The sequence below is a fragment of the Castor canadensis genome, chromosome 15 (assembly GCF_047511655.1).
Source record: "Castor canadensis chromosome 15, mCasCan1.hap1v2, whole genome shotgun sequence".
In the NCBI taxonomy this organism is placed as follows: domain Eukaryota; kingdom Metazoa; phylum Chordata; class Mammalia; order Rodentia; family Castoridae; genus Castor; species Castor canadensis.
In genome coordinates this window covers 37,960,652-37,985,787 of record NC_133400.1, presented here as the reverse complement: position 1 = coordinate 37,985,787, position 25,136 = coordinate 37,960,652, and the positions used below count along the sequence as shown (strand labels likewise).

At 42.5% G+C, this 25,136-nt stretch overlaps 1 protein-coding gene across 3 annotated transcripts in view; it reads left to right on the top strand.

The window, feature by feature from the left end:
* The window catches only part of C15H16orf87 (chromosome 15 C16orf87 homolog), a 41,309-nt gene extending 30,536 nt beyond the window's left edge, over window positions 1-10,773 (top strand). For 2 of the 3 annotated variants that reach the window (XM_074056075.1, XM_020171351.2), the window contains one exon: window positions 3,935-4,954. In XM_074056075.1, the coding sequence (XP_073912176.1) occupies window positions 3,935-4,053 (119 nt within the window). In that variant the 3' untranslated portion in view covers window positions 4,054-4,954. Of the gene's footprint in view, window positions 1-3,934; window positions 4,955-6,000 lie in introns of those variants that run through there. The other variant, XM_074056074.1, reaches the window with a different exon arrangement.
* Window positions 10,774-25,136: the final 14,363 nt, after the last annotated feature.

Genomic DNA, 25,136 nt, shown 5'->3' with positions numbered 1-25,136 from the left:
ATTTGTGTTTGATAAAAATCACAGCAAAATGCTCAAAGCAAATTTTGTAGATTTTTTTTTCTTTTTGAGACTATATTTTGCTGTGTACTCCAGACTGGCCTCAAACTCAACGATCTTCCTGCCTCAGCCTCCCAAGTGCTGGGATTATAAGTGTGCGCCACCATGCCTGAATAAACTGGAATATTTTAATGTAGACTTGGGGCATCAGCAAAGTTTTTCTGTACAGAGCCAAAAAGTAAATATTTTAGGTTTTGTGGACCATACACTCTCTGTCACAACTATTCAACTCTGTCATTGTAGCTGGAAATAGCTATAAATGATATGTAAATGAGTGAGCATAGCTATGTTTCAGTAAGACTTTTCGACAGGATGGGTGAGAGTTGACACCCAAACTGTAGTTTATCAATCCTTAAAGTAGACATACAGTATCCTTAATTTCCCATATAATATGTGAAACTATGAGCTTTTGAAATGTCTATGTATTTTAGTATAGACTTCTTTGGTAATGCTTCTTAAGGCTGGGTAACTATTTAGTTTATTTCAGTTTTGTTTTGTTTTCTTTTCTTTTCTTTTAAGTGTGTGCCTCACGCTTGCTAGGCAGGCACTCTACCACTTGAGCCACTTGCCAGCCCTATTTCTGCTTTTATTGATTCCTGCTTTCAAGGCACTTGAAAAATTTGAAGCAAGCTTTAACTTTATTTTAACATGTGAATTAAGGAAAACCTGATGGTGCATTTAAAAACAAAACTTTAAAGATTTGACTTTATTATTTTCTATTTTGAAAAAGAATAGGAAGTAGAAAAAATGGAAAAGTGAAGTTCCTTTCCTCCTATGTTTATCCTTTGAAAAGAATAAGATAAAGCAGAGTTTTTGATCTAGAGAACACCAGGCATTGTTGAAGGCAGGGATGCTATAGGAAGCTCAGGAAGATTAGGTGAAAATTGGACATGGTGAATATTGAGCTCTCTGGTCAGGCTTATATCTTCCAGGTAAAAGAGATTAGAGGTGGATTGGAGGCATGGTTCAAGCAGTAGAGTACCTGCTGTGAAAGCATGAAGCGAAACCCTGAGTTCAAATACCAGTTCCACCAAAAGGAAAACAGAGAGAGATTGGAAGTAATCTCTTCTCATGAATATGAAGAGCCCAAGAGAAAAAGCCTATAATAAAAATAATGTCATTAGTGAGTGATTTCACAAAGAAATGGCATAGATAGACTATTTTGTTCTGATTACTAGTGTCAGACTAATCATCTTTTTTGCTCACACTTCCCACCCTCATTGCTCCTGTTTGTTCACACTTTTTTTTGTTGTTCATACTTTTAAATACAAACATATTACTGGGAATTAACCAGATATCTGGAAGAAAGCTTCTAGTATGGAAGGCTGAGACTACATCAGAAGAAGAAAAAAGATAAATTAGAACAAGTTTTTGCAGGGAGCATAAAAAATAAAAAAATATCATTAATATCTAGCAAAAGAAGCTAACTAATCATGAAAAAAGAACAAGATGTTTGAAAGTCAGTTATGGAGGTCAAAAAGATACCTGGAAAGTAGATTTCAAAATATGAACTTTAAAACATTAAAAAATATACAGAAATTTTTTAAAAACTAATAAAAGGTCTAAAGATTACTGAAGTAAGATTCCAGAAAATACAGCAATAGGAAAAGAAATGAAAAAATAGGATGGAAAAGATAAGAAATTTAGAGGACTAGCCTGAGGCCTAACATATAAAAGTAATTAAAGTTTCAGAAAAAGAACATAGAAGATGGAAGAGAAGAAAGTTGTCAATGAAATAATTCTACAAATTTACCCAAACCTGAAAGAATTGAAACTCCCATTCCAGTGGATGGTTAGAAATAGAAATTTTGCCAAAGCATATCATCATATATCTTTGGTTACAGAAAAATTCTTTAGGATTTCAGGGGGAAAAAAAGAAAAGAATTAAAGTGGCATTTGAATTAATGCAACAGAATACTACCTAATGAGGAACAGACTACTGCTATATGAATAACATTGATGAATTCTTAAAACATATTGAGTGAAAGAAGTAAACACATGCTGTACTAGATACACTACTGAATATACTAGATACATGCTATAGAATAATATTCTTTATATGAAGTTTAAGAAAAGGCAAAATGAGTTTATGGTAATAGAAATCAGCATGGATTAGGGGCTGAGGGAGTGGCTCAAGTGTAGAGCACCTGCCTAGCAAGTGGGGCCCTGAGTCCAAATTCTAGTACCACCAAAAAATGGGGCTGGAGGGATACCTCAAGTTGTGGAGCACCTGCCTAGCAAGCATAAGGCCCTGAGTTCAAATTCCAGTACTGCCCTCCCACCCAAAAAAGAAACTTTCTGGAGTGAAGAAAATTTTCTGTATCTTTCTTATTTTTTTTTTGCTGGTGGGGAGGGTGCAGGGGTGGGGTGGGGTTGTACCTGGGGTTGAACTCAGGGCCTGGAACTTGCTATGCAGGCTCTCTACCACTTGAGATACTACCAACCCATTTTCTGTGTCTCGATTGAGGTGTGGGTTACATGGCTGTATACATCTGTCAGAACTCATCCAGTTTCACTTAAAGGATCTATATATTTCACTGTATGTAAATTTAGCAATAATTTTAAAAATAACCTTGAAAAAAGTTTTGTCAACAGTGACACCAGTAGTGATAAGACAGTCTTAACAATTCTAAGGGGAAAAATCTGTAAGTCTTTTCTCAACCACACTACAACTTAATGTTAAAATAGACTAATGATGCTTTCTGATACTCAGGGTCTTAAAAATTGTGCTACCCATGATCCCTTTCTCAGGAAGCTACTTCAAGTTACATGCCACCAGAATGAAGAAGCAAATTAAGAAATAATACTAGGATCCAAGTCAAGAGGGAGATGAGGAGAATCTTCAGCATGGTGTTGAATTAAGGATCACAAGATGATAATTGTGCAGTAGGCCTAGAGATCAATCATTTCAGAGGAACAGGTTAGAAGACTTGGAAAGATTTCTTCAAGAAGATAAAACTAGTATCTAATATGTATAAACATCCTGAAAAAAGAATAAAAACTGGGAGAGAGTTTGAGTTGAATTAGAAATGAAAACTAATGAAAAGAGAATCACTTCAGGGAAAACAATGTGCAGGAAAAGTAGGCTCACTCACGTAGTTATAACAATGTAACACTGAACATTGATTTACTGAAAGTGTGAGCGGGCCAGGGACGTGCAGAATGTTTGAAATGAGGAAAACAAAATCCTAATTTTCCATGGCAGAAAGTGAATAATGTCCAAAACCAAGAAGTAGCATTCTTAACATTACTTACATAGTTGTATCAGAGAATAGGAAATGGGCATGGAGAGATGCAGAATGGACTTCTATTTTTTGTAACAGATTTTGTAAAAATGATTTGGCTAAATTTTATATGTGTGTTTAACTTTGATAAAATTGTCAACAAATTTAAAGAAAACAAAAAAATAGAATCATGGTAAAGTCTAAAAAAATAATTTGAAAGAATACACATCAATATGTTAATTGTAGTTTTAACTTGCTCATGATATCATAGGAAGTTCTGAACATGATTAATATTCAAAAAGGGACCATCTTTTTGGGTGAGAAGATTAATTTTGAGACAATTTATACAAGTGATGAAAAATAAGTAAATGAGATTCTTACAGAAATTATATGGCTATTAGACTGTGTGTGTATAGAAAAAATATATATGTATATACACATACACATATAGTCTCCATTAGGTCTTCATTTTATTAGCTCTTTTTTGTAATTAAAATTTAAATTACTTTTTTCAGTTTAGTAGCATAACATTGTATATTATAGTGGGCATAATATTTATTGTCATTTAAAGAAATACTTAAAAGTTTTAAGGTTATATAAAGAATACATTATTTCTTGCTTTTATATTAAGCTTTCCCTTTTTCTTTTAACAGAGAAACAGGAAAAGGAAATTGACATCTATGCTAACCTCTCTGATGAAAAGGCTTTCGTGTTTTCAGTCGCCTTGGCAGAAATAAATAGAAAAATTATCAATCAAAGACTTATTCTCTGATACTTGTCTGCAAAATTTGTTGAAACTTTTTGAGGATTACATCAGCAGATTCTCAAACCATTATGGACTCTCAGGAGCATTCTGACAGCATCAATAAGGGCCATTGATTGTTTTTTTTCTCTTATCATTTAGCCTGTGCCACTCTTTGGGAGCAAAGCTGTTGGCTTGGACTATTCTGGGATTTCCTTGTTTACCAAGGAGTATTATCAGTGTTTTGTGTGGGGATATAAGTAAGGGTATTTACAAAAAAAAAAAAATGCTGGACGAATGTTAAAGGATAAAAAGGGGTAGGGATGGGGTAAAAGTATGAAAACTAAGGAAATAAAATGCTTCATAGTTTTCAGATTTGCCACCAGAGATGCAATATTTTAAATACTGTCAGAAAGACTGACTTTTAAATATATATATATTTCAGATTTTCAGCACTAACAGATTGCATATATGCAGTTCATTTACTTTTAATGAATTGGCAATTGATATTTTATTGAATGGGGAATTAAGAATATAAATTATAAATTTTGTCTTCAATTGACTTTTTTTCTTGACCATTATTTTTATGACTTAAGGTAGGAGTTATATTTTAGAAGATTCTTTCTAGACAGTTGTAAGTTTGGGTGCTAACATGAAGAAAACATTTAAGGATATGTCATACTTCAGATATAAACACCTTGTTTGTTTGAATGTAATTTATTTATTGGTTTAAAAAAACAGTTTTTCTGCTCTCAAGATGGTACCTGTTAAACATAACATATATTTATTACATGGAAACTATTTCTTAGATAGCCACTTGTAAGCAGTAATGTTTTATCTGAGTAGATGTTCATTTATGCATCCTGATAATTATTTAAACTGTTACTTGACCTCACCCTGGAAGAAAAATAAACCTTAATATTGAAACTAAGTAGATTAACAGTGTGGTGTGTAGCTTTTTGTCCCAGTGAAGTTTATTAAATATATTTTAGTTCTTAATTTTTCTTATATTAAATCCTAACCATTTATAGTTATTTTATGCTAAATGATTTTGCATTTTGGCATACCAATTTCATGACTGACCCATTCAAACTTGGCCCGAGAGTGGAAGTCACCCTTCACTTCCAGTGCTCCAGTACTGCCCTTGGGCAGAATCGACCTGGACAGCAGGGATGATCAATAATCCCTCATGCGTTGAGACTGGAAACTTTTTCCCCAATCCTCAGCTTCTTCCTTTTTCCCAAGTAGTTCAGGATGAGTGTCCCCCTCCCTCCCTTTGCTGTAAACAGCAGTGGGCTTCCTTCTTCAGGGAGTTTGGGGAAAATCCCTGCAGGCACCAGAAAGTGCTAGTCTCTAACTTGAGCTTAACTGCCTTTGTCAGGCATCTGGTTAAACTAGTTAAACAGGTTCTACAGCCTGCCCTCAGGAAAAGAAAAAAAAACACAGTTAAAAGGCAGAGACCTCAGGGTCTTCTCCATTTTTGCCATTTTTGCACCTTACCACAGCAAATGCCTTCAGATGCTCCCTCTCCTTTTCATAAAAAGCCTATATGCCTCACAGGATATATAGGTGGACAAAAGTCTACTTCATCAGGAGTCCCTGTCCACGCCTCTGCAGAGGTCCTCCCCCTGGCCATGCAAGCCCTCTTGGTTACTTTGATAGAGTTTTTTTGTTTTTTTTTTTTAATTACAAGCCTTCAGTTGGTAGAGGAGAGCCAGGTACCTGGGTCACAGGACAAACAGGCAAGTCAAAATAAACAGACAAAAAAATTGGTCAGGGGCTTTGAGGGGGGGGGTGCAGTGTATACAACCAGAAAACCTAAATGTCCTGCACAACCTTAGCCACAGGTGGCAGTGGCAGGAGAGCAAGGGAGAGGGATGCACTCTCCCATGTAGAGTTTCTCCTCATCTGGAGACACTTAGTTAAAAGGAGAAACCTATGTTAAGGTGACCAATTGTCCCTTATTTCCCTTTTTAGATGGGGAATCAAGCCTCAAGGATCAAGGAAGGATCCCCCCTTGCCTGCTTATTAAAACATTGGAAAGACTGATCCAGAATGTCTTCAGCAAAAGCAACTCAAGTTTTACTGCACCCAGGCTTGGCCACAGTATCCTCTGGGAGATGAGGAAAGATGGCCAGAAGGAGGGAGCATTAATTATACCATTCTTCAGTTACATGTTCTATAAAAAGGAGGGAAGTGGACTGAAGTTCCATATGTTCTACTGTTCTTTTTCCTAAGAGACCACCCAGAATGGCTGAGCAAATGCAGGCTAGATACCCAGACCATGGTGACCCTTTGCAAAAAGCCACCAAACTCCCTTGAGGAACCAAAGAACCCATCTGATGCTCCATCAGCTCCCCCTTTCCCCCCTTACCCAAGCTACCTCACACACCGGACTCTACCCCCTCCAGTTAATTCCTTGAGGAGATGAGGCTCACGTTCCTTTTAGAGTGAGTGAACTTAAGTAAAAAAAGGATTTAGGAAATTACACAGAAAATCCAGGTTACTACATCCAGGCATTCAGAGAAGTCAGCCAAAACTTTAAATGAGCTGGAAAGATGTAATGCTATTGCTATCTCAGACCCTTATTGCTCTGGAGAAACAGTGGGTACTAGATCAGGCAGTGAAAGCTGGGGACGATAATCACTTAGATAAATGTGGCCCTACAGGCTAATCTCAGACTGGGCCCTTACAGGAAGAGGAGGGGGAGGGAGTAGAAAGACAAAGACACTGGATACCTAAAAGGGAACCCCAATTGCCAAATCTGACAGGAAATCAGGCAGTACCTAGGTATGACCCTAAGTGGGACCCTGCATTCTTGAGGATCTAAGGAGAGCCAAGGTAAAACCCCTTAATTACTCCTAAGTCACAGCTGTACAGCAAGGACCCTTAGAAGCCCCAGTAGCTTTCCTACAGAGACTTAAGGATGTTTACAAAAGCATACCAACATTGTGCCAGAGTCACAGGAGAGGAAATTGTCCTAAAAGATAAATTCCTAACAAGCACCAGATAACCATAAAAAGCTTCAAAACCTGGTGGCTGAAGGGAGCAGAGATCTAGACCAATTGGTCCATGTAGCCACGTCTGTATACTATAATAGGGACTTAGAAAAGAACCTGGAAAAGGAAAAGAGAAAGGATAAACGACAGGAGGCTCTGATAATAGTGCTCAGAGAGGCTTCCCCAGGGCAAAGTCCAAACCTGAGGACATGCTTTTAATGTGGACAGGCAGACCATTTTAGGAAGGAGTGCCCCAAGAGAAAGCTACCTCCAGGACCTCCCCCATTTGTCAGGGTAAACATTGGAAGGGACACTGTCCTTAGTTCCCAAGGGAACTGAGGCCAGAGCCTCCCACCCAATAATGGGTCCTTGGGCCTCCCATCCAGGCTCCTGTAACCACCATAAAAGCAGAGGAGCCTGGGGTTATACTTACCATCGAAAAGCACAAGGTCAACCTCCTTATCAATACTGGATCAGCAATTCCTTTCCCTCCCGGACCCAGGTCCTCCAAGAAATTTACTGTTCGAGGCATATCAGGCCAGCCCCTAGAGCGTTATTTCACTCAGCCTTTAGCCTGCTCCTGGGGAGATTCCCATTTCTGTCACTCCTTTTTAATTATCCCAGAAACCCCTCTCCTCTGCTAGGGGGAGACCTTCTATTTAAACTGGGGGTACAGCTCTTTTACCCCTAGGAGAGTACTTTTGCTTGCCCTGATAGAGGAACAAGTAGACCCCACGGTGTGGACAGGTGGACATACTGTGGGATGGGCATGAACAGTGGTCCTAGTCCTAATTCATCTCAAGGACCCCTCCTGGTTTCTGTTGGAGTCCGAAGTTGACCACCCCTCAGAGGAACAAAAGACACTCACGATAATGTAAGCCACAAAGCGAGGTTTATTTCCAGCCAGCTGGGGTCCAGGTATCTGCCCGACACTGTGGGTTTCAACACGGACCCCGAATACAAAGTTCAGGCTGCTTTTATATTTTTTAGACATTAGTCACGGTCACACAGCAATTTTTATGGTCCCTGGGGTCACATATTTCTGATATCACCCACATCTTGGTGGTGGGGCAAGATTACTTGAAGATTATTTATCAGGAATTTGGTAAACACCAGGTGTCTTAACTCATTGACTCACATACTGTTTTAGCAAGATTAACCAGAAACAGTCCCTGTTCCCAGAAACCATCCCACCCCCCCTTAGTTCCAGTAAGTGATGGCTTGGGTCATGTTAACCATGGCTGGTTTCAGGCTGAGTGGGCTGCAAGCCTCAAAGGTACCCTAACATTTGTAACCTAACATTCCCCCCTTTAGTTGTTCATAATGAGGAATCATGCTCATCTGGGCGACGAGCGTAAACATCCTCAGGGCTAGGTAACTGTTCATATTGCTGTTTCAGGACCATTAGTTGGACTGTACTAATTTGATCTCTCATGAAGGTCACTAGCTTATTCAGAATACAAGGACCAAAGGTTAAGATAAGCAGTAGTATGACCAGAGGGCCCACCAGGGTAGAGACCAAGGTAGTGAACCAGGGGGACCTATTGAACCAAGCTTCGAGCCAATTTTCTTGGGCTTCCCTTTCCCGTTTCCTTTTTGCCAGTCCTTCCCTCACTTTAGACATAGACTCCCTAACTACCCCTGAATGGTCAGCATAAAAACAACATTCCTCCCCTAAGGTGGCACATATTCCCCCCTGCTGAAGGAACAATAAGTCTAGGCCCCATCGGTTCTGAAGCACTACCTCAGATAGAGAGGTAAGGGATTTTTCTAGGTGACTAATGGAGGCTTCTATCCTCTCTATATCCTTGTCTATGGCCGCGTGCAGTGAGGACATCCCTTTATGTTAAGTAGCCAGGGAGGCTATGCCAGTTCCTGCCCCAGCCACCCCTAGGCTAAGTAGGGTAGCAATGGTTAATGCAGAAATAGGCTCTCTCTTCTTTCTCTCACCTGTTCCTGTATTCCAGTATGAATATAGGCTCTCCTCAGAATGATAGGTGATGCGGGGCAGCGCAGCCACTAGGACACAGAATTCTTTAGAGCCGTTAAACACATTAGTTGATAGGCAAGGGGTGAGCCCGGACTGTGAGCATATCCACCATCCATTGCCTTTTGGAATTGCCCACTTAATACCATCGCCCCAGGTGGGGTTGTTTTCTACAACAGCACATAGGTCCTGTTTTCCCACCGGCACCTTCCCTAAGCAGGTTCCTTGGCTGCTCACTTGTTGTATGGTCAGACCTCTCTTACAGTCTCCCCAGGAACATTGAGTGGGGTTTTCACTAGTCGAGATATCATAGGTGACATCTAGCCCTATTGCCTCATAGAATGGGGGCCTCACATCATAGCACAGCCAGCAGGAGGTAGTCATATTAGGGTTGGTGTGGTTCAATGTTAGGAATGCAGCATTTACCAGATTCCAGAGGGGGTCTGTGGACCTGGTCATGAGACTGGGCTTCACCAAGGGAGGGCCAGTGCCTAATGGTCTAGGAGTTTTAATACTAGCCTTTGTGTGAGGCCGGGTAGGGACTGGGGTTGTGCGAGGTCAGAGAGGTGGCTCTACATAGGACGGCTTAAGTACTTTGTTGGGGCCTACCATTTTGGATGGTGGCCCCATGGGCTCAACTTTTAATCTGATTACTACGGTCGAACCAGAATGTCCACCATATTTATAAAACACAAGTCCCCACACCTTGCCTTGTATCCACCTGGGGGTGTCCTCTTTGCCACTGTCAGTGAAGGTGACCTTGATTCTATCTGTATCTGTGGGCTGGCATTCATGGATGGGTGACGGAATTCTGTGCCCCCAGGGTACTCCGTTTACAACGGCAAATTTGACTAGGTCCGGTTTTGATATCCCCCACTTCCATTCACCATCATTGGATGTGACACATGTCCATGACTTACAGAAGGAGTATTGTATCCCCCCATAGTCCTTGTTCTTTTTGTGGCCGGGGCAAGCATAAAAACCATAATGTCGGGCTGACTCCGGGGCAGTAGACTTGTAGGCAGGATTAATGTCTCTGAAGCAGAATTGAAGCTCCGGCCACCAAGTTCCTATGGGGGCAGTGCGAGTAGTCTCGTTAAGGGTGGTATAAGTCTCCCCATCAGTGAGTATCCAGGTTTGCTTATAGGGCTGGTGACGGTTTGTTTCTGTGAGGCTCCTGCTCTAGGCATTGAGCAAGATCAGAGCGACCAGCCAACCCATCCGTGGCTGCTCCTGAAGACTCTGAATGTTCCCAGAGTCGCAAAAGCTTCAGCTTCAATGGGTTATCTGGGTGCCACCGCATGGTCCACTCTCTAGCCTCTTTCTGTTCCTGATGATTGGCTTGATGCACATGGGAGTGATGGACTCAAGGCCCAATGCCGTCAACCTTAAGAGCAGTGGGGGTAACCAGAATGACCAGGTAAGGGCCTTTCCATCTTTCTTCCAGAGTGCAGGCTCTGTGCCTCTTTACCCATACCTAATCCCCTGGGACGATGCCATTTTCCGGGTTCAGCTTGGGGCTTCTGCACCGCAGTCAGTAGTCTCTGGATCTCCGGGAGGTTACGTAGCTCCTTTCCTTCCACTGTAATGAAATCCCTTTCCCAGTAGATGGCACCATGTACATGGATGGTGCTGAAAGCATAACAGCTGTCGGTATAAACAGTCACTCGTTTTCCCTCAGCCCGCTCAAGTGCCTCTGCCAGCGCGATCAGTTCGGCCTTCTGGGCTGAGGTCCCTGGGGGCAGCGGGGCACTCCAAATTATGTTCCCATCTTGGTCTACCACCGCTGCGCCCACCTTACGCACCCCATCCGAAATGAAACTACTCCCATCTGTATACCATACCAGCTCACTGTTGGGTAGGGTTGAGTCCTGGAGATCGGGGCGCACTTGGGTGATTTCAGCTATAATCTCCTGACAGTCATGTAGAGGAGCTTCCAGGTCCGGATTTGGCAGCAAGGTGGCCAGATTTAGAGAAACCGGGTCGGAGAAGAGGATTCGGGGAGCATCCAGCAAGAGCCCTTGGTAATGAGTCAGTCGGACATTGGTCATCCATCTACCTGGAGGGTGCTTTAGGACCCCCTCCACTGCATGGGGGGTTACCACCTTCAGATGTTGCCCAAAAGTGAGCTTATCTGCGTCCTTTACCATTAGGGCAACTGCCGCTATGATCTGCAGGCATGGGGGCCAGCCTGCTGCAACTGGGTCTAACCTTTTGGATAGATAAGCAACTGGCTGCTTCCAGGGCCCTAGGTACTGCATTAGTACCCCTTTTGCTATCCCCCTTCTTTCATCTACAAAGAGGGTGAAGGGCTTTAGAGGGTCTGGCAGCACCAGGGCTGGGGCTCTCAGGAGGGCGGTCTTGAGCTCCTTAAAGGCCTTTTGTTGATCTGGCCCCCAGGTCCAAGGGGCCTTGTCCTTAGTTGCCTCATATAAGGGTTTTGCCAGTTCAGCATACCCCAATATCCACAGCCGGCAGTAGCCCGCCGTCCCCAGGAACTCGCGGACTTCTCGAGCCGAGGTGGGGACGGGGAGTCTGAGAATAGTTTCTTTCATAGCATTCGTTAACTATCTGGTTCCCTCTTTTAGTTCATACCCCAGGTAGGTGACTGTTTGTCTACAAATTTGAGCCTTCTTTGCACTGGCCTGATAGCCCAACTTCCCCAGCTCCTGGAGGAGGTCTCCAGTGGCTTGCCAGCACTCAGCTTCAGATGCAGCTGCCAGAAGCAAGTCATCTACATACTGCAAAAGTGTGACGGAACTGTGGCTCCAGCAATATGAGTCCAGATCCTGATTAAGAGCCTCATTGAACAGAGTAGGGGAGTTTTTGAAACCTTGAGGAAGTCTAGTCCATGTTAGCTGTCCGGGGGTTCCCGTATTTTCATCATGCCATTTGAAGGCAAAAATGTGTTGACTATTGGGTGCCAGGACTATGCTAAAAAAAGCATCTTTCAAGTCCAAAGTGGTATACCAAACATGGGAGGGGGGAAAATGGCTCAGCAAGGTATAGGGGTTGGGGACTGTGGGGTGGATGTCCTCAACCCTCTTGTTTACTTCCCTTAAATCTTGGACTGGCCTATAGTCTTTTCCCCCCGGGTTTCTTAACGGGGAGAAGTGGAGTGTTCCAAGCAGAACGGCAGGGCCGTAATATTCCAGCCTCCAGGAGACGGTTTATGTGAGGCAATCCCCCTCCATGCCTCAGAAGACATGGGATACTGACGGACTTGGATGGGCTGAGCCGAAGCCTTGATCTCTACTATTACCGGGGCTTGATGTTCCACCAGCCCCACACCTGCTATTTCTGCCCAAGCCTTGGGGTAGGTTTGAATCCAATAAGCCATTTCAGGGGACCACTCAATAGGTTTCGGGGGAGGGTCCCGCAAGGAGAACAAGTGATGTTCATCCTCAAGAGACATGGTCAAGACTTGGAGGGGCTGTCCTTGTCCATCTGTCACTTTGATACCGTCCAGCTCAAAGTGAATGTGAGCCCTCACCTTAGCAGATCACATCCCAGAAGGGGGGCAGGGCACTCAGGAATGACCAGAAAGGAATGGGTCACCTGATGTCGGCCCAAATCCACCTGACGTTTGCTAGTCCATTGATATGCCTTGGATCCAGTGGCTCCCTGCACAAGGCTAATTTTCTGGGACAGTGGCTCAGTAGGTTTATTAAGGACTGAATATTGGACCCCTGTGTCCACAATGCATCTCACGGGCTTCCCCTCCACATATATGGTTACCCAAGATTCAGGGAGGGGGTCCGAGTCCCGTGCCCTCTAGTCACTGTCCATTCCAGCTAACAGGACCCAGGCGTCATTATTGGGCCTGCTATTTGGTCCCAGGTGACCCTGGAGTTTGGGACATTCCTTCTTCCAGTGTCCATATTCCTTACAATAGGCACATTGTCCCTGGTCTAGCCTGGGTCGATCTCTTCGGGGACTTGTGGGGCCGGTCTTTCCAGAACTCGGTCCAGCCAGACCCTGGACTCCTGTTAGCAATATCTTAGCCATCTCTTTTTTTTTTTTTTTTTTTTTTTTTTTTGTGGGGGGGTGGGGGGGTGGGTGTTGGTGTGTGTGTGGGGGGGGGGTGTGTGTGGAGGTGTGTGTGTGTGTGTGTGTGTGTGTGTGTGTTGGGGGTGGTGGGTGTGGGTGTGGGTGTGTGTGGGGGGGTGTGTGTGTGGGTGGGTGTGTGTGGGTGTGTGTGTTGGGGGTGGTGGGTGTGGGTGTGGGTTTGTGGGGGGGGTGGGTGTGGGTGTGTGTGGGTGTGTGTGTGAGTGTGTGTCTTAGCCATCTCTTTTTGCTGTTTCTTGTTTTCCTTACTCTGGTGTTCCCTGTCCTCCTTCCGAATCCTTTCTTGTAGTTCCTGATTCTCCTTCCTGATTCTATCCTCTCGTTCTTCCAGGGTTTCTTGGGTGTTAAAAACCCTTTCAGCTACTTTCATCAGATCCCAGGTAGTCATCTCCCCAAGCCCTTCCTGCTTATACAGTTTCTTCCTAATATCAGGGGCAGCCTGATTTATGAAGGACATTATCACAGCTGACTGATTCACCTCTGCTAGTGGGTCTAGGGGGATATACTGTCTGTATGCATTGTAAAGACTCTCAAGGAACACAGCCAGGCTTTCATTTTCCCCCTGCATTATTGCCTTTACCTTAGCCAAATTGGTAGGACGGCAGGCTGCTGCCTAGAGGCCTACCATAAGAGTCTGGCAGTAGACCCGGAGACGCTCCCTACCTTCTGCAGTCCCATAGTCCCAGTTGGGTCTGTTTAAAGGAAAACAATCATCAATCAGGTTTGGCAGGGTGGTCGGTCACCCATTGTTTCCGGGGACATTCTTTCTGGCTTCAGTGAGAATCTGCTCCCGTTTCTCGGTGGTGAATAGAGTCTTAAGGAGCTGCTGACAGTCATCCCATGTGGGACTGTGAGTATGCAAAATGGACTTGAACAGATCAGTCAGGCCTCTAGGGTCCTCAGAAAAAGGAGGATTCTGGGCTTTCCAGTTGTACAGGTCACTACTTGAAAAAGGCCAATACTGATAGGTGCATCCCCCATCAGGACCAGCACCACCCAGGGCCCGCACCAGGAGGATGGGGGGCCTGGTGGAAGTGGAGGAGGGCTCCTCCTCTGGGGTTTCTTCTCGCTGCCTATGGGGCCTGAGTCCCCTCGCCGGTCCAGAGACCGGGGCAGAGGGTGCAGATGGGGAGGCTGACAAGTGGGGAGGCTCAGAGGAGCCATCTGCCTCTGGCTGGAGTGGCATGGCAGCGGCATATGGCAGGGGATTTACTTCACAATCTAAGTCTATCAAGGATGGGTGGAGAGTTGGGTCTTCCTACAGAATAGGCTTCTTAGGGGAATTAACGGGAGTGGGGGTGTTCCCCGACACAGCCAGTATTGCGGGCCAGTCTGTAGGTGCTCCATGGATAAATGGTTGCAGCCAGGAAGGGGGGTCTTCTACTAAAGTCTGCCACATAAGGACGTAGGGATATTGATCAGGGTGGCCATGAAGACCGGGTCTATTAATGACATCTCGGACCTTCTTAATCGTGTCCAAGGAGAAGGTACCTTGAGGAGGCCAGCCTACATTAAAGGTTGGCCATTCTGCTAAGCAAAGGGTGTCAAACTTACCTTTCTTAATTTTCATGCCATAATTGTGTCCCTTAGCACAGATTTCTGAAAAATGACTCAGAAGAAGGGTCTTAGGAGTTACCTGAGCCTGTCCCATGATGATCAGGAGAGAGGGACAGAGGAGACAGCAAAGAACAAAAGAGACAATTCCAGCAGACAAACAAATTTGCACAGGACTCTCCAACATACACAAGTACTGGCCAGTCAACCAGACTACTCTCACAGGTGCAATTCCATTCACACCAGATTCAGGATCCTTACCCAAAGACCGCCCAAATGGCATCCATTGAGGACGCTGGTGCAGTTCCTGACTGTTGGGGATGTCTCCCATGACTTCCAATAGTGAAGCCTCCAGGGCTGTAACCCTTTCCTTCCACTCAATGAGAATTCTCAACCAAATTCAGACGGGGACTCTAAGTCCCTCCAAACGGAGGTGGCCAATCCTCCTTCCGCGGTCTTTCTCAACTAAACCTCAGTATTGGAGGCCATTTGTTCCTCTCAGGGAGGGGCTGAGATCTCGGTGGGACCTCCAGATGTTGGGGTCCAAAGTTGACCACCCCTCAGAGGAACAAAAGACACTCACGATAATGTAAGCCACAAAGCGAGGTTTATTTCCAGCCAGCTGGGGTCCGGGTATCCGCCCGACACAGTGGGTTTCAACACGGACCCCGAATACAAAGTTCAGGCTGCTTTTATATTTTTTAGACATTAGTCACGGTCACACAGCAATTTTTATGGTCCCTGGGGTCACATATTTCTGATATCACCCACATCTTGGTGGTGGGGCAAGATTACTTGAAGATTATTTATCAGGAATTTGGTAAACACCAGGTGTCTTAACTCATTGACTCACATACTGTTTTAGCAAGATTAACCAGAAACAGTCCCTGTTCCCAGAAACCATCCCACCCCCCTTAGTTCCAGTAAGTGGTGGCTTGGGTCATGTTAACCATGGCCGGTTTCAGGCTGAGTGGGCTGCAAGCCTCAAAGGTACCCTAACATTTGTAACCTAACATTCCCCCATCAAAAACAATATCCTTTAAAGTCAGAAATTAAGGAGGGGCTAATTCTCATAATTAAAAACTTAAAGAGACAGAAACTGCTAATTGAATGTTCCAGCCCATTTAATACTCCTATTCTTGGTGTCAGGAAGGGACCTAACAAATGGAGGCTAGTCCAGGATCTCCGCCTGATCAATGAAGCAGTAGTGCCTTTCCACCCTGTAGTTCCAAATCCCTATACACTTTTAGCCCAAATGCCTCCTTGGTACTGGTTACTACTCTGTCCTGGACTTGAGGATGTCTTCTTTTGCATTCCCTTACATCCTAAAAGTCAACCTATCTTTGCCTTTGAGTACCCCACAAAAAAGTCTGGACAGGTCACCTGAACTGTCCTCCCCCAGGGATTCAGAGACAGCCCACATTTCTTTGGGTTGTCTCTAACCCAAGACTTGGCAGAGTGGCAGTATCCACAAGCTACTTGCTACAATATGTAGATGACCTCCTGCACTGTTTTTAATTGGAATACTCATTCATTTTAATTCCTAATGCTTTTTGCATTAATCTCAATTTCACAGAAATATGTAACTCCCATTCTAAAAGCAACTTAGTTAGAAGGTTGCTGTTCTGATAGAAAGTCAAACTACTGGAATTGGCTCTGTTATTTCACACCAACTGAGCCTGTCATTTTACAAGCCACTAAATCCTTATTAAACTTCTTAGCAGATAGAGGATATAAAATCTCTATTAAAAAAAAAAAGCCCAATTGTGTCAGTCTAGGGTTACATATTTAGGTCTTGTCCTGGAGAAAGAAATGAGGGCTCTAGGAGAAGATAGAATCCTTCCAATCCTGATGTTTCCTTTAACTAAAACTCTAAAGCAATTGAGGGCCTTTTGGGGGCAATGGGATACTGTAGAGTTTGGATCCTGGGATATGCAGACCTAGCCAGGCCCTTATATCAAATCCTTAAGCAAGTACAGAAGGATACCCAGCCCTTTATTGAATGGGATGACAAGTCAGAAAATGCATTCCACAAGTTTAAATAGCCCCTTATGACAGCTCCAGCACTGGTCTCCTAGTACAAGACAAGTTTCAATTATATGTCTATGAAAAGGGTAGACTGGCCTTGGGTGTCATGACTCAGCTTTGGGGCATCACTCCCCAGCCTGTAGGCTACTTAAGCAAAGAATTAGATCAAGTAGCCAAGGGATGGCCAGGATGTCTTTGAACAGTCGCTGCAGTAAGCATTCTAGTGCCTGAAGCTCAAAAACTTATCCTAAACTGCTTCCTAATGGTTTATACCCCACACAACCTAGGGAGAACTTTAAACTCAAAAGGAGAAATTTGGCTATCTGACAGCCATCTGCTTAAATTCCAGACCCAGCTTCTAGGAGGGACAGAAATAACTTTAAGGACCTGTCAGAGCCTAAATCCTGCATCCCTTCTACCAGAGGCAGAGGGAAATCCTGAACCCTCATATGAGGAGGTACTTATGGAAAATTATGCTGCCCAACCTGACTTAACTGATTAGCCTTTAAAAAGTCAGATCTAGAATTATAAACTGATGGCAGTTCCTTTGTCAAAAATGTTGTCAGACATGCAGGGTTTGCAGTTGTAACAGAATTTGGCACCCTCAAATCAGGTCCTCTTCCTCCTAATACAAGTGCTCAGTTGGCAGAATTAATGGCCCTAACAGAAGCCGAGAGTCAACATCTATATTGATTCTAAGTATGCTTTCCGATCCTGAATGCTCATACAGCCATTTGTAAAAAACAAAAACAAAAACAAAAAAAAACGGAATACTAACTACAACAGGAACAATTTCCCATAGAGATAAGAGGGAGGTTGCTCTAATAGTTTTAGGGATAACAGCATTAATTGCAGCCCTAGTTGGAATTAGCTATGGGTGATTGCCAATCATGTAACTGCAAAAAATCTAACCAAAGTGGTAGAGGGCACCTCAGAACAGGTAGGCCTTGCCATTAAGGACATGCAAAGGTCTTTGTTGTCCCTTGCCTGTATGGTCATGGCCCACCACCTAGCCCTAGAGTTTCTTTTGGCTAAACAAGGAAGGGTATGTGCTATGGCCAATACTTCCTGTTGCACATATATAAACACTTCAGGCATTGTAGAGGAACATGTAGATCACATCTCCAACAGGCTAAGTGGCTCCAGGAACAATCTTGAAACTCAGGTTTCTACACAGATAAGGGACCAAATAAAATCCTAGCTCCCCTCCAGGACTTGGTTCCTACCCTTTCTGGGTTCTATAGTTGCCATTATTCTCTTGCTGTGTTTGGGCCTTGCATTTTAAACTTACTTGTCAAGTTTGTTTCTTCTCATCTAGAATCCATCAAACTACAAATGCCTCTTGTGGTTAGCCCTGATGCTGTGGACCCCTTCATTACCCCCTGTCAGCAGGAAGCAGTTACTGAACAGACTTTGTCGTCCTTATTCTTAACAAAAATTAGGGTGGTCACTGAGAGGGGGAACTTGAAGGATGGACCGCAGGAGGTCAAGGAGACACTTCTCCTTCCCAGGAAATGACTGTCTGCATCTGAAAGACATCTCTGCCCTCAGGCAATGCACAAAAAGGCTATAAAACCCAATCCCCACCCTTGCTCACAGGACCACCAGTTTCTGGGCCCCCCTGCATACCCCACTATGTAGTCTTTCTCTTCTCTTCTCTACAAATAAAATCTTTACAACCTCTGCTTCTGGAGTCTGCCTGTGCTTTCATTCTCAGAGTGGACCCGAGAACCCTAAACACCTGAAAATTCCTGCACGTGTCATTTGTGCTTCACCACAGGCTTATTAGGGAAGTTAGTGATCAGTTAGACTTTGCCCCTGCTGTCAGAATCTCTCCCTACCCCCTTTTGTGTATATATGTTTATTTCTAGTTGGTGTATCCATCACCTCAAACATTTATCATTTCCTGGAGTTGTAAATATTCAAAATCCTCTCTCACTGCTATTTTGAAATACAAAATTAGTGATTGTCAGCTGTAGTTTCAATTTCAATTGTAGCATTGTCAACTTCTTCCTTTATCTCACATATCTTATTACCTCCCAAAAGAAAACAGGTCTACATTTTTCTCCTTCACTTAAATTAGTTGACAGCAGAGGGAGCTTTAGAGGTTCTCAAGATAAGATGTAGAAATTTCCTAAGAATTCCTTTTCTCTTATTTCCCATATCCACCTGCAGATACTACTGCAGTTACCCTGTATGCATTTTAAATTAGTAATAAAAATTTCCCAAGAATGTAATGTGATTTCATCTTTGAAACATACTTTATGAAAATCTGATTTTGACCAAGAAAGTTTAAATGTAATTAATATCTAAGAATCCTTGTGAAATATATCCTCAGAAAAAGCAAGAACCACTTGTGGAGTAGGCATTCTTTAAAATTCTTTTATAAGAATTATTGATGTGTCACAGTCTATCTGTTTATAGCCAGACTATTGGAGGAAAGTAATGTTAAAATATTCCTTGGATATGGTGAAGGAGGATACTGATCTGAGCTTGTCATGTAGAAAAGTAATTATTTTGCTTCAGATGCTCATAAAGTTAATTTTCTTTTTTATGTACTTAAAGATTTCTTTGTTAGAGGAGCAAATTAGGTTTCACCTGTTTGTGACAGACCTCATTTAACCAATTTCTCTAAAAAATATATTATTTGGTAGATATATTTATAAGCTGACTTGTTATAAAGCTTAAAAATTTAGTTTGTTTACATCTGTTGTAATGATCCCAGAAAATATTACTTATTCACTGGTGAATAATTAAGAGAATAACTATAGTTCTTTAGTTACTTGATACAAATTTATTCTACTGTAACATCTGTAGCATCTATAAAATGATTATTCAAAATGTCATGAAAGACTCCATGGTCAGGGTAGGTCTGTTTGAAGGTATGTTTATTTTTAAATGTGAGCAATATTAAATAAAAGTAATCTGGGAGAATTTGGGAGGCAGGCTAACCTGTACAAACTTGTGTACTTAAACTCTCTCTGCCTCCCCAGCTCCATGATATTCTAAAATATTTTGGGGAGCAGTTTAATACTTGAGGCTTGATTTTGTTATTAGTTTTGTACATGAACTTTTCTTTCATTTTTATGGGCAAAGGAGTCTTGGGTTATATTTACAAGTTACCTAAAAAATAAGGAGTCAGGCATGGTGATTCCCACCTGTAATCCCAGCACTCAAGTGGGGGTTGTGTGGGGGAGGAAGATTGTGATCTCAAAGTTACATAGTGAATTTGAGGCCTGCTTAAGTACATATAGTGAAGACACTGTCTCAAAAAAAAAAAGGTTTCTAAAAGTAAAGGAAATACTGCAAATTATATTTAATGTAGCAATCAGTAGAAGTAGTAAAAGAGCTTGAGGCATTTTATATTCTGATGAGATAAAAGTTACAATTACTGGGCTAGAGATTTAGTTCAGTTGTAAAGTACTTGCCTGGCATATTTGAGGCCCTGAGTTCAGATCCCCAGCACCACCAAAATAAAAAATTACAAATTACTCAAAAATTTTGTCCATGTAAATTCACATTTTTTTAAATTTCAGATATTAAAAAAACTTGTTACTTTATAAAAAGTAATGCTTTCTTCTAATAATTCAAATTTAAAACTTTCATTTCCTAAACTCTAGTACTTGTACTTCATTTTCTAATTTTGATTGTAAAAATGACTTCACAATTTATATTTTGGGTTTTTTTTCATTTTTCTTTTATAATTCACATGTGCATACAAGGCTTGGTTCATTTCTCCCCACTGCCCCCACCCCCTCCCTTACCACCCACTCCGCCCCCTCCCTCTCCCGCCCCCTCAATACCCAGCAGAAACTATTTTGCCCTTATTTCTAATTTTGTTGTAGACAGAGTATAAGCAATAACAGGAAGGAACAAGGGTTTTTGCTGGTTGAGATAAGGATAGCTATACAGGGCATTGGCTCACATTGATTTCCTGTGCGTGGGTGTTACCTTCTAGGTTCATTCTTTTTGATCTAACCTTTTCTCTAGTACCTGTTCCCCTTTTCCTATTGGCCTCAGTTGCTTTAAGGTATCTCCTTTAGTTTCTCTGCGTTAAGGGCAACAAATGCTAGCTAGTTTTTTAGGTGTCTTACCTATCCTCACCCCTCCCTTTTGTGCTCTCGCTTTTATCATGTGCTCATAGTCCAATCCCCTTGTTGTGTTTGCCCTTGATCTAATGTCCACATATGAGGGAGAACATATGATTTTTGGTTTTTTGAGCCAGGCTAACCTCACTCAGAATGATGTTCTCCAATTCCATCCATTTACCAGCGAATGATAACATTTCGTTCTTCTTCATGGCTGCATAAAATTCCATTGTGTATAGATATCACATTTTCTTTGCTGGGGCATCTTGGCTGTTTCCATAACTTGGCTATTGTGAATAGTGCCGCAATAAACATGGATGTGCAGGTGCCTCTGGAGTAACAGTCTTTTGGGTATATCCCCAAGAGTGGTATTGCTGGATCAAATGGTAGATCGATGTCCAGCTTTTTAAGTAGCCTCCAAATTTTTTCCCAGAGTGGTTGTACTAGTCTACATTCCCACCAACAGTATAAGAGGGTTCCTTTTTCCCACATCCTCGCCAACACCTGTTGGTGGTGGTGTTGCTGATGATGGCTATTCTAACAGTGGTGAGGTGGAATCTTAGCGTGGTTTTAATTTGCATTTCCTTTATTGCTAGAGATGGTGAGCATTTTTTCATGTGTTTTCTGGCCATTTGAATTTCTTCTTTTGAGAAAGTTCTGTTTAGTTCACATGCCCATTTCTTTATTGGTTCATTAGTTTTGGGAGAATTTAATTTTTTAAGTTCCCTGTATATTCTGGTTATCAGTCCTTTGTCTGATGTATAATTGGCAAATATTTTCTCCCACTCTGTGGGTGTTCTCTTCAGTTTAGAGACCTTTTCTTTTGATGAACAGAAGCTTTTTAGTTTTATGAGGTCCCATTTATCTATGCTATCTCTTAGTTGCTGTGCTGCTGGGGTTTCATTGAGAAAGTTCTTACCTATACCTACTAACTCCAGAGTATTTCCTACTCTTTCTTGTATCAACTTAAGAGTTTGGGATCTGATATTAAGATCCTTGATCCATTTTGAGTTAATCTTGGTATAGGGTGATATACATGGATCTAGTTTCAGTTTTTTGCAGACTGCTAACCAGTTTTCCCAGCAGTTTTTGTTGAAGAGGCTGCTATTTCTCCATCGTATATTTTTAGCACCTTTGTCAAAGATAAGTTGCTTATAGTTGTGTGGCTTCATATCTGCATCCTCTATTCTGTCCCACTGCTCTTCATGTCTGTTTTTGTGCCAGTACCATGCTGTTTTTATTGTTATTGCTTTGTAATATAGTTTGAAGTCAGGTATTGTGATACCTCCTGCATTGTTCTTTTGACTGAGTATTGCCTTGGCTATTCGTGGCCTCTTGTGTTTCCATATTAATTTCATGGTAGATTTTTCAATCTCTTTAATGAATGTCATTGGAATTTTGATGGGAATTGCATTAAACATGTAGATTACTTTGGGAAGTATCGACATTTTTACTATGTTGATTCTACCAATCCATGAGCATGGGAGATCTCTCCACTTTCTATAGTCTTCCTCAATCTCTTTCTTCAGAAGTGTATAGTTTTCCTTGTAGAGGTCTTTCACATCTTTTGTTAGGTTTACACCTAGGTATTTGATTTTGTTTGAGGCTATTGTAAATGGAATTGTTTTCATACATTCTTTTTCCGTTTGCTCATTGTTAGTGTATAGAAATGCTAATGATTTTTCTATGTTGATTTTATATCCTGCTACCTTGCTATAGCTATTGATGATGTCTAGAAGCTTCTGAGTAGAGTTTTTTGGGTCTTTAAGGTATAGGATCATGTCGTCTGCAAATAGGGATATTTTGACAGTTTCTTTACCTATTTGTGTTCCTTTTATTCCTTCTTCTTGCCTAATTGCTCTGGCTAGGAATTCCAGTACTATGTTGAATAGGAGTGGAGATAGTGGGCATCCTTGTCTGGTTCCTGATTTTAGAGGGAATGGTTTTAATTTTTTTCCATTAAGTATAATGCTGGCTGTAGGTTTGTCATATATAGCTTTTATAATGTTGAGGAACTTTCCTTCTATTCCTAGTTTTCTTAGAGCTTTTATCATGAAACGATGTTGGATCTTATCAAAGGCTTTTTCTGCATCTATTGAGATGATCAAGTGGTTTTTGTCTTTGCTTCTGTTAATGTGGTTTATTACGTTTATTGATTTTCGTATGTTGAACCACCCCTGCATCCCTGGGATGAAGCCTACTTGGTCATGGTGAATAATCTTTTTGATGTGTTGCTGAATTCGGTTTGCCATTATTTTGTTGAGGATTTTTGCATCAATGTTCATTAAGGAGATTGGCCTATAGTTCTCCTTTTTGGAGGTGTCTTTGCCTGGTTTTGGGATAAGTGTAATACTGGCTTCATAAAATGTGTTTGGCAGTTTTCCTTCCCTTTCTATTTCGTGGAACAGTTTAAGGAGGGTTGGTATCAGTTCTTCTTTAAAAGTCTGATAGAATTCAGCAGAGAATCCATCAGGTCCTGGACTTTTCTTTTTGGGGAGACTCTTGATTGCTGCTTCAATTTCATTTTGTGTTATAGGTCTATTCAGGTGATTAATTTCCTCTTGGTTCAGTTTTGGATGATCATATTCTAGAAATCTGTCCATTTCTTTAAGATTTTCGAATTTATTTGAATATAGGTTCTCAAAGTAGTCTCTGATGATTTCCTGGACTTCCATGGTATTTGTTGTTATCTCCCCTTTTGCATTCCTAATTCTACTAATTTGGGTTTTTTCTCTCCTCATTTTAGTCAGGTTTGCCAGGGGTCTATCGATCTTGTTTATTTTTTCAAAGAACCAACTTTTTCTTTCATTAATTCTTTGTATTTTTTTTGTTTGTTTTTATTTCATTGACTTCAGCTCTTAATTATTTCTCTCCTTCTGTTTGTTTTGGGATTTGCTTGTTCTTGTTTTTCTTGGAGTTTGAGATGTATCATTAGGTCATTGATTTGGGAATCTTTCAATCTTTTTAATATATGCACTCATGGCTATAAACTTTCCTCTCAAGACTGCCTTAGCTGTGTCCCATAGGTCCCGGTATGTTGTGTTTTCATTTTCATTGACTTCCAGGAACTTTTTAATTTCCTCTTTTATTGCATCAATGATCCATTCTTCATTAAGTAATGAGTTATTTAGTTTCCAGCTGTTTGCATGTTTTTTGTCTTTACTTTTGTTGTTGAGTTCTACTTTTACTGCATTGTGGTCAGATAGTATGCACGGTATTATTTCTATTTTCTTATATTTGCTGAGGCTTGCTTTGTGCCCTAGGATATGATCTATTTTGGAGAAGGTTCCATGGGCTGCTGAGAGGAATGTATATTGTGTAGAAGTTGGATGAAATGTTCTGTAGACGTCAACTAAGTCCATTTGATCTATTGTATATTTTAGATCTAGGATTTCTTTATTGATTTTTTGTTTGGATGACCTATCTATTGATGATAATGGTCAGGGCTACTGAGACCCTTTCACTTCAACCCCATCTCCACAGGTTCACTGCCTGGTTTTTCCCTGGTGCCTTTGGCCTTGTTCAGTTTTACTTTTCTAGAGGACAACCTTAAGGCCAAGCAAGTAACTTAGTGGTAGAGTGCTTGCCTAGCATGCATGAGGCTCATGGTACTTATCTGTAGTCCCAGATACAAAGGAGGGTGAGGCAGAAGGATTACTTGAGTCAGGAGTTTGACGCCAGCTCGGACAACATAGTGAGTCCCTGAGCGCTGCACTCCAAGGGTGCACGGCTTGTGCGTCCTCAGCCTGCCTGTCCCACCTGCCCAACCCACGGCAACTAATGTTCTGCCACAAGGCTGGCAGCATGCCCCACAGAGCACACCCTGTGCCCGCCGCCACCACTCCAGATGATGAGATGGAGATGTCGGACCTCATCATCGATGTGAAGCCGGAGCCAGACATGCAATTCCTGCAGGCCCAGGGGCTGGGGCACTTGTCCTCAAAGGACAAGTCCGTGCCCGAGAGGTTCAGGGGTTAACCCTGCCAGTCCCTGGGCCCCGGGCCCACTGGGGCCGCCCTCCACACCTTCGGCGCACGGAGCCACTGGGCCCTGTGGATGCCGCTGACCCCTAACCTTGCCAACCATCAGCCCTGGACCGACAAACACCAGATCTGTTGACCTGCGGCCTCTGCTTGCAGACCTTCCCATTGGAAGCCATCACTGTCTTCATGAACCATAAGAAGCTGGGATGTCAGCCCTTCAGTGGCCCCAGCCCCAGCCAGATGTCAGAACCCCCAGAGCTGTAATCCCTGAGCTGCCTTCGCTGTGGCCGACAGTTCATTCACTGGGGCCTGGAAGCTGCTGCACCACACCCAGTGGGACCATGGGGTGTCCATGTACCAGACGGAATTGGAGACCCTGGAGGCCCTGCTGCTGGGCCTGGCTGAA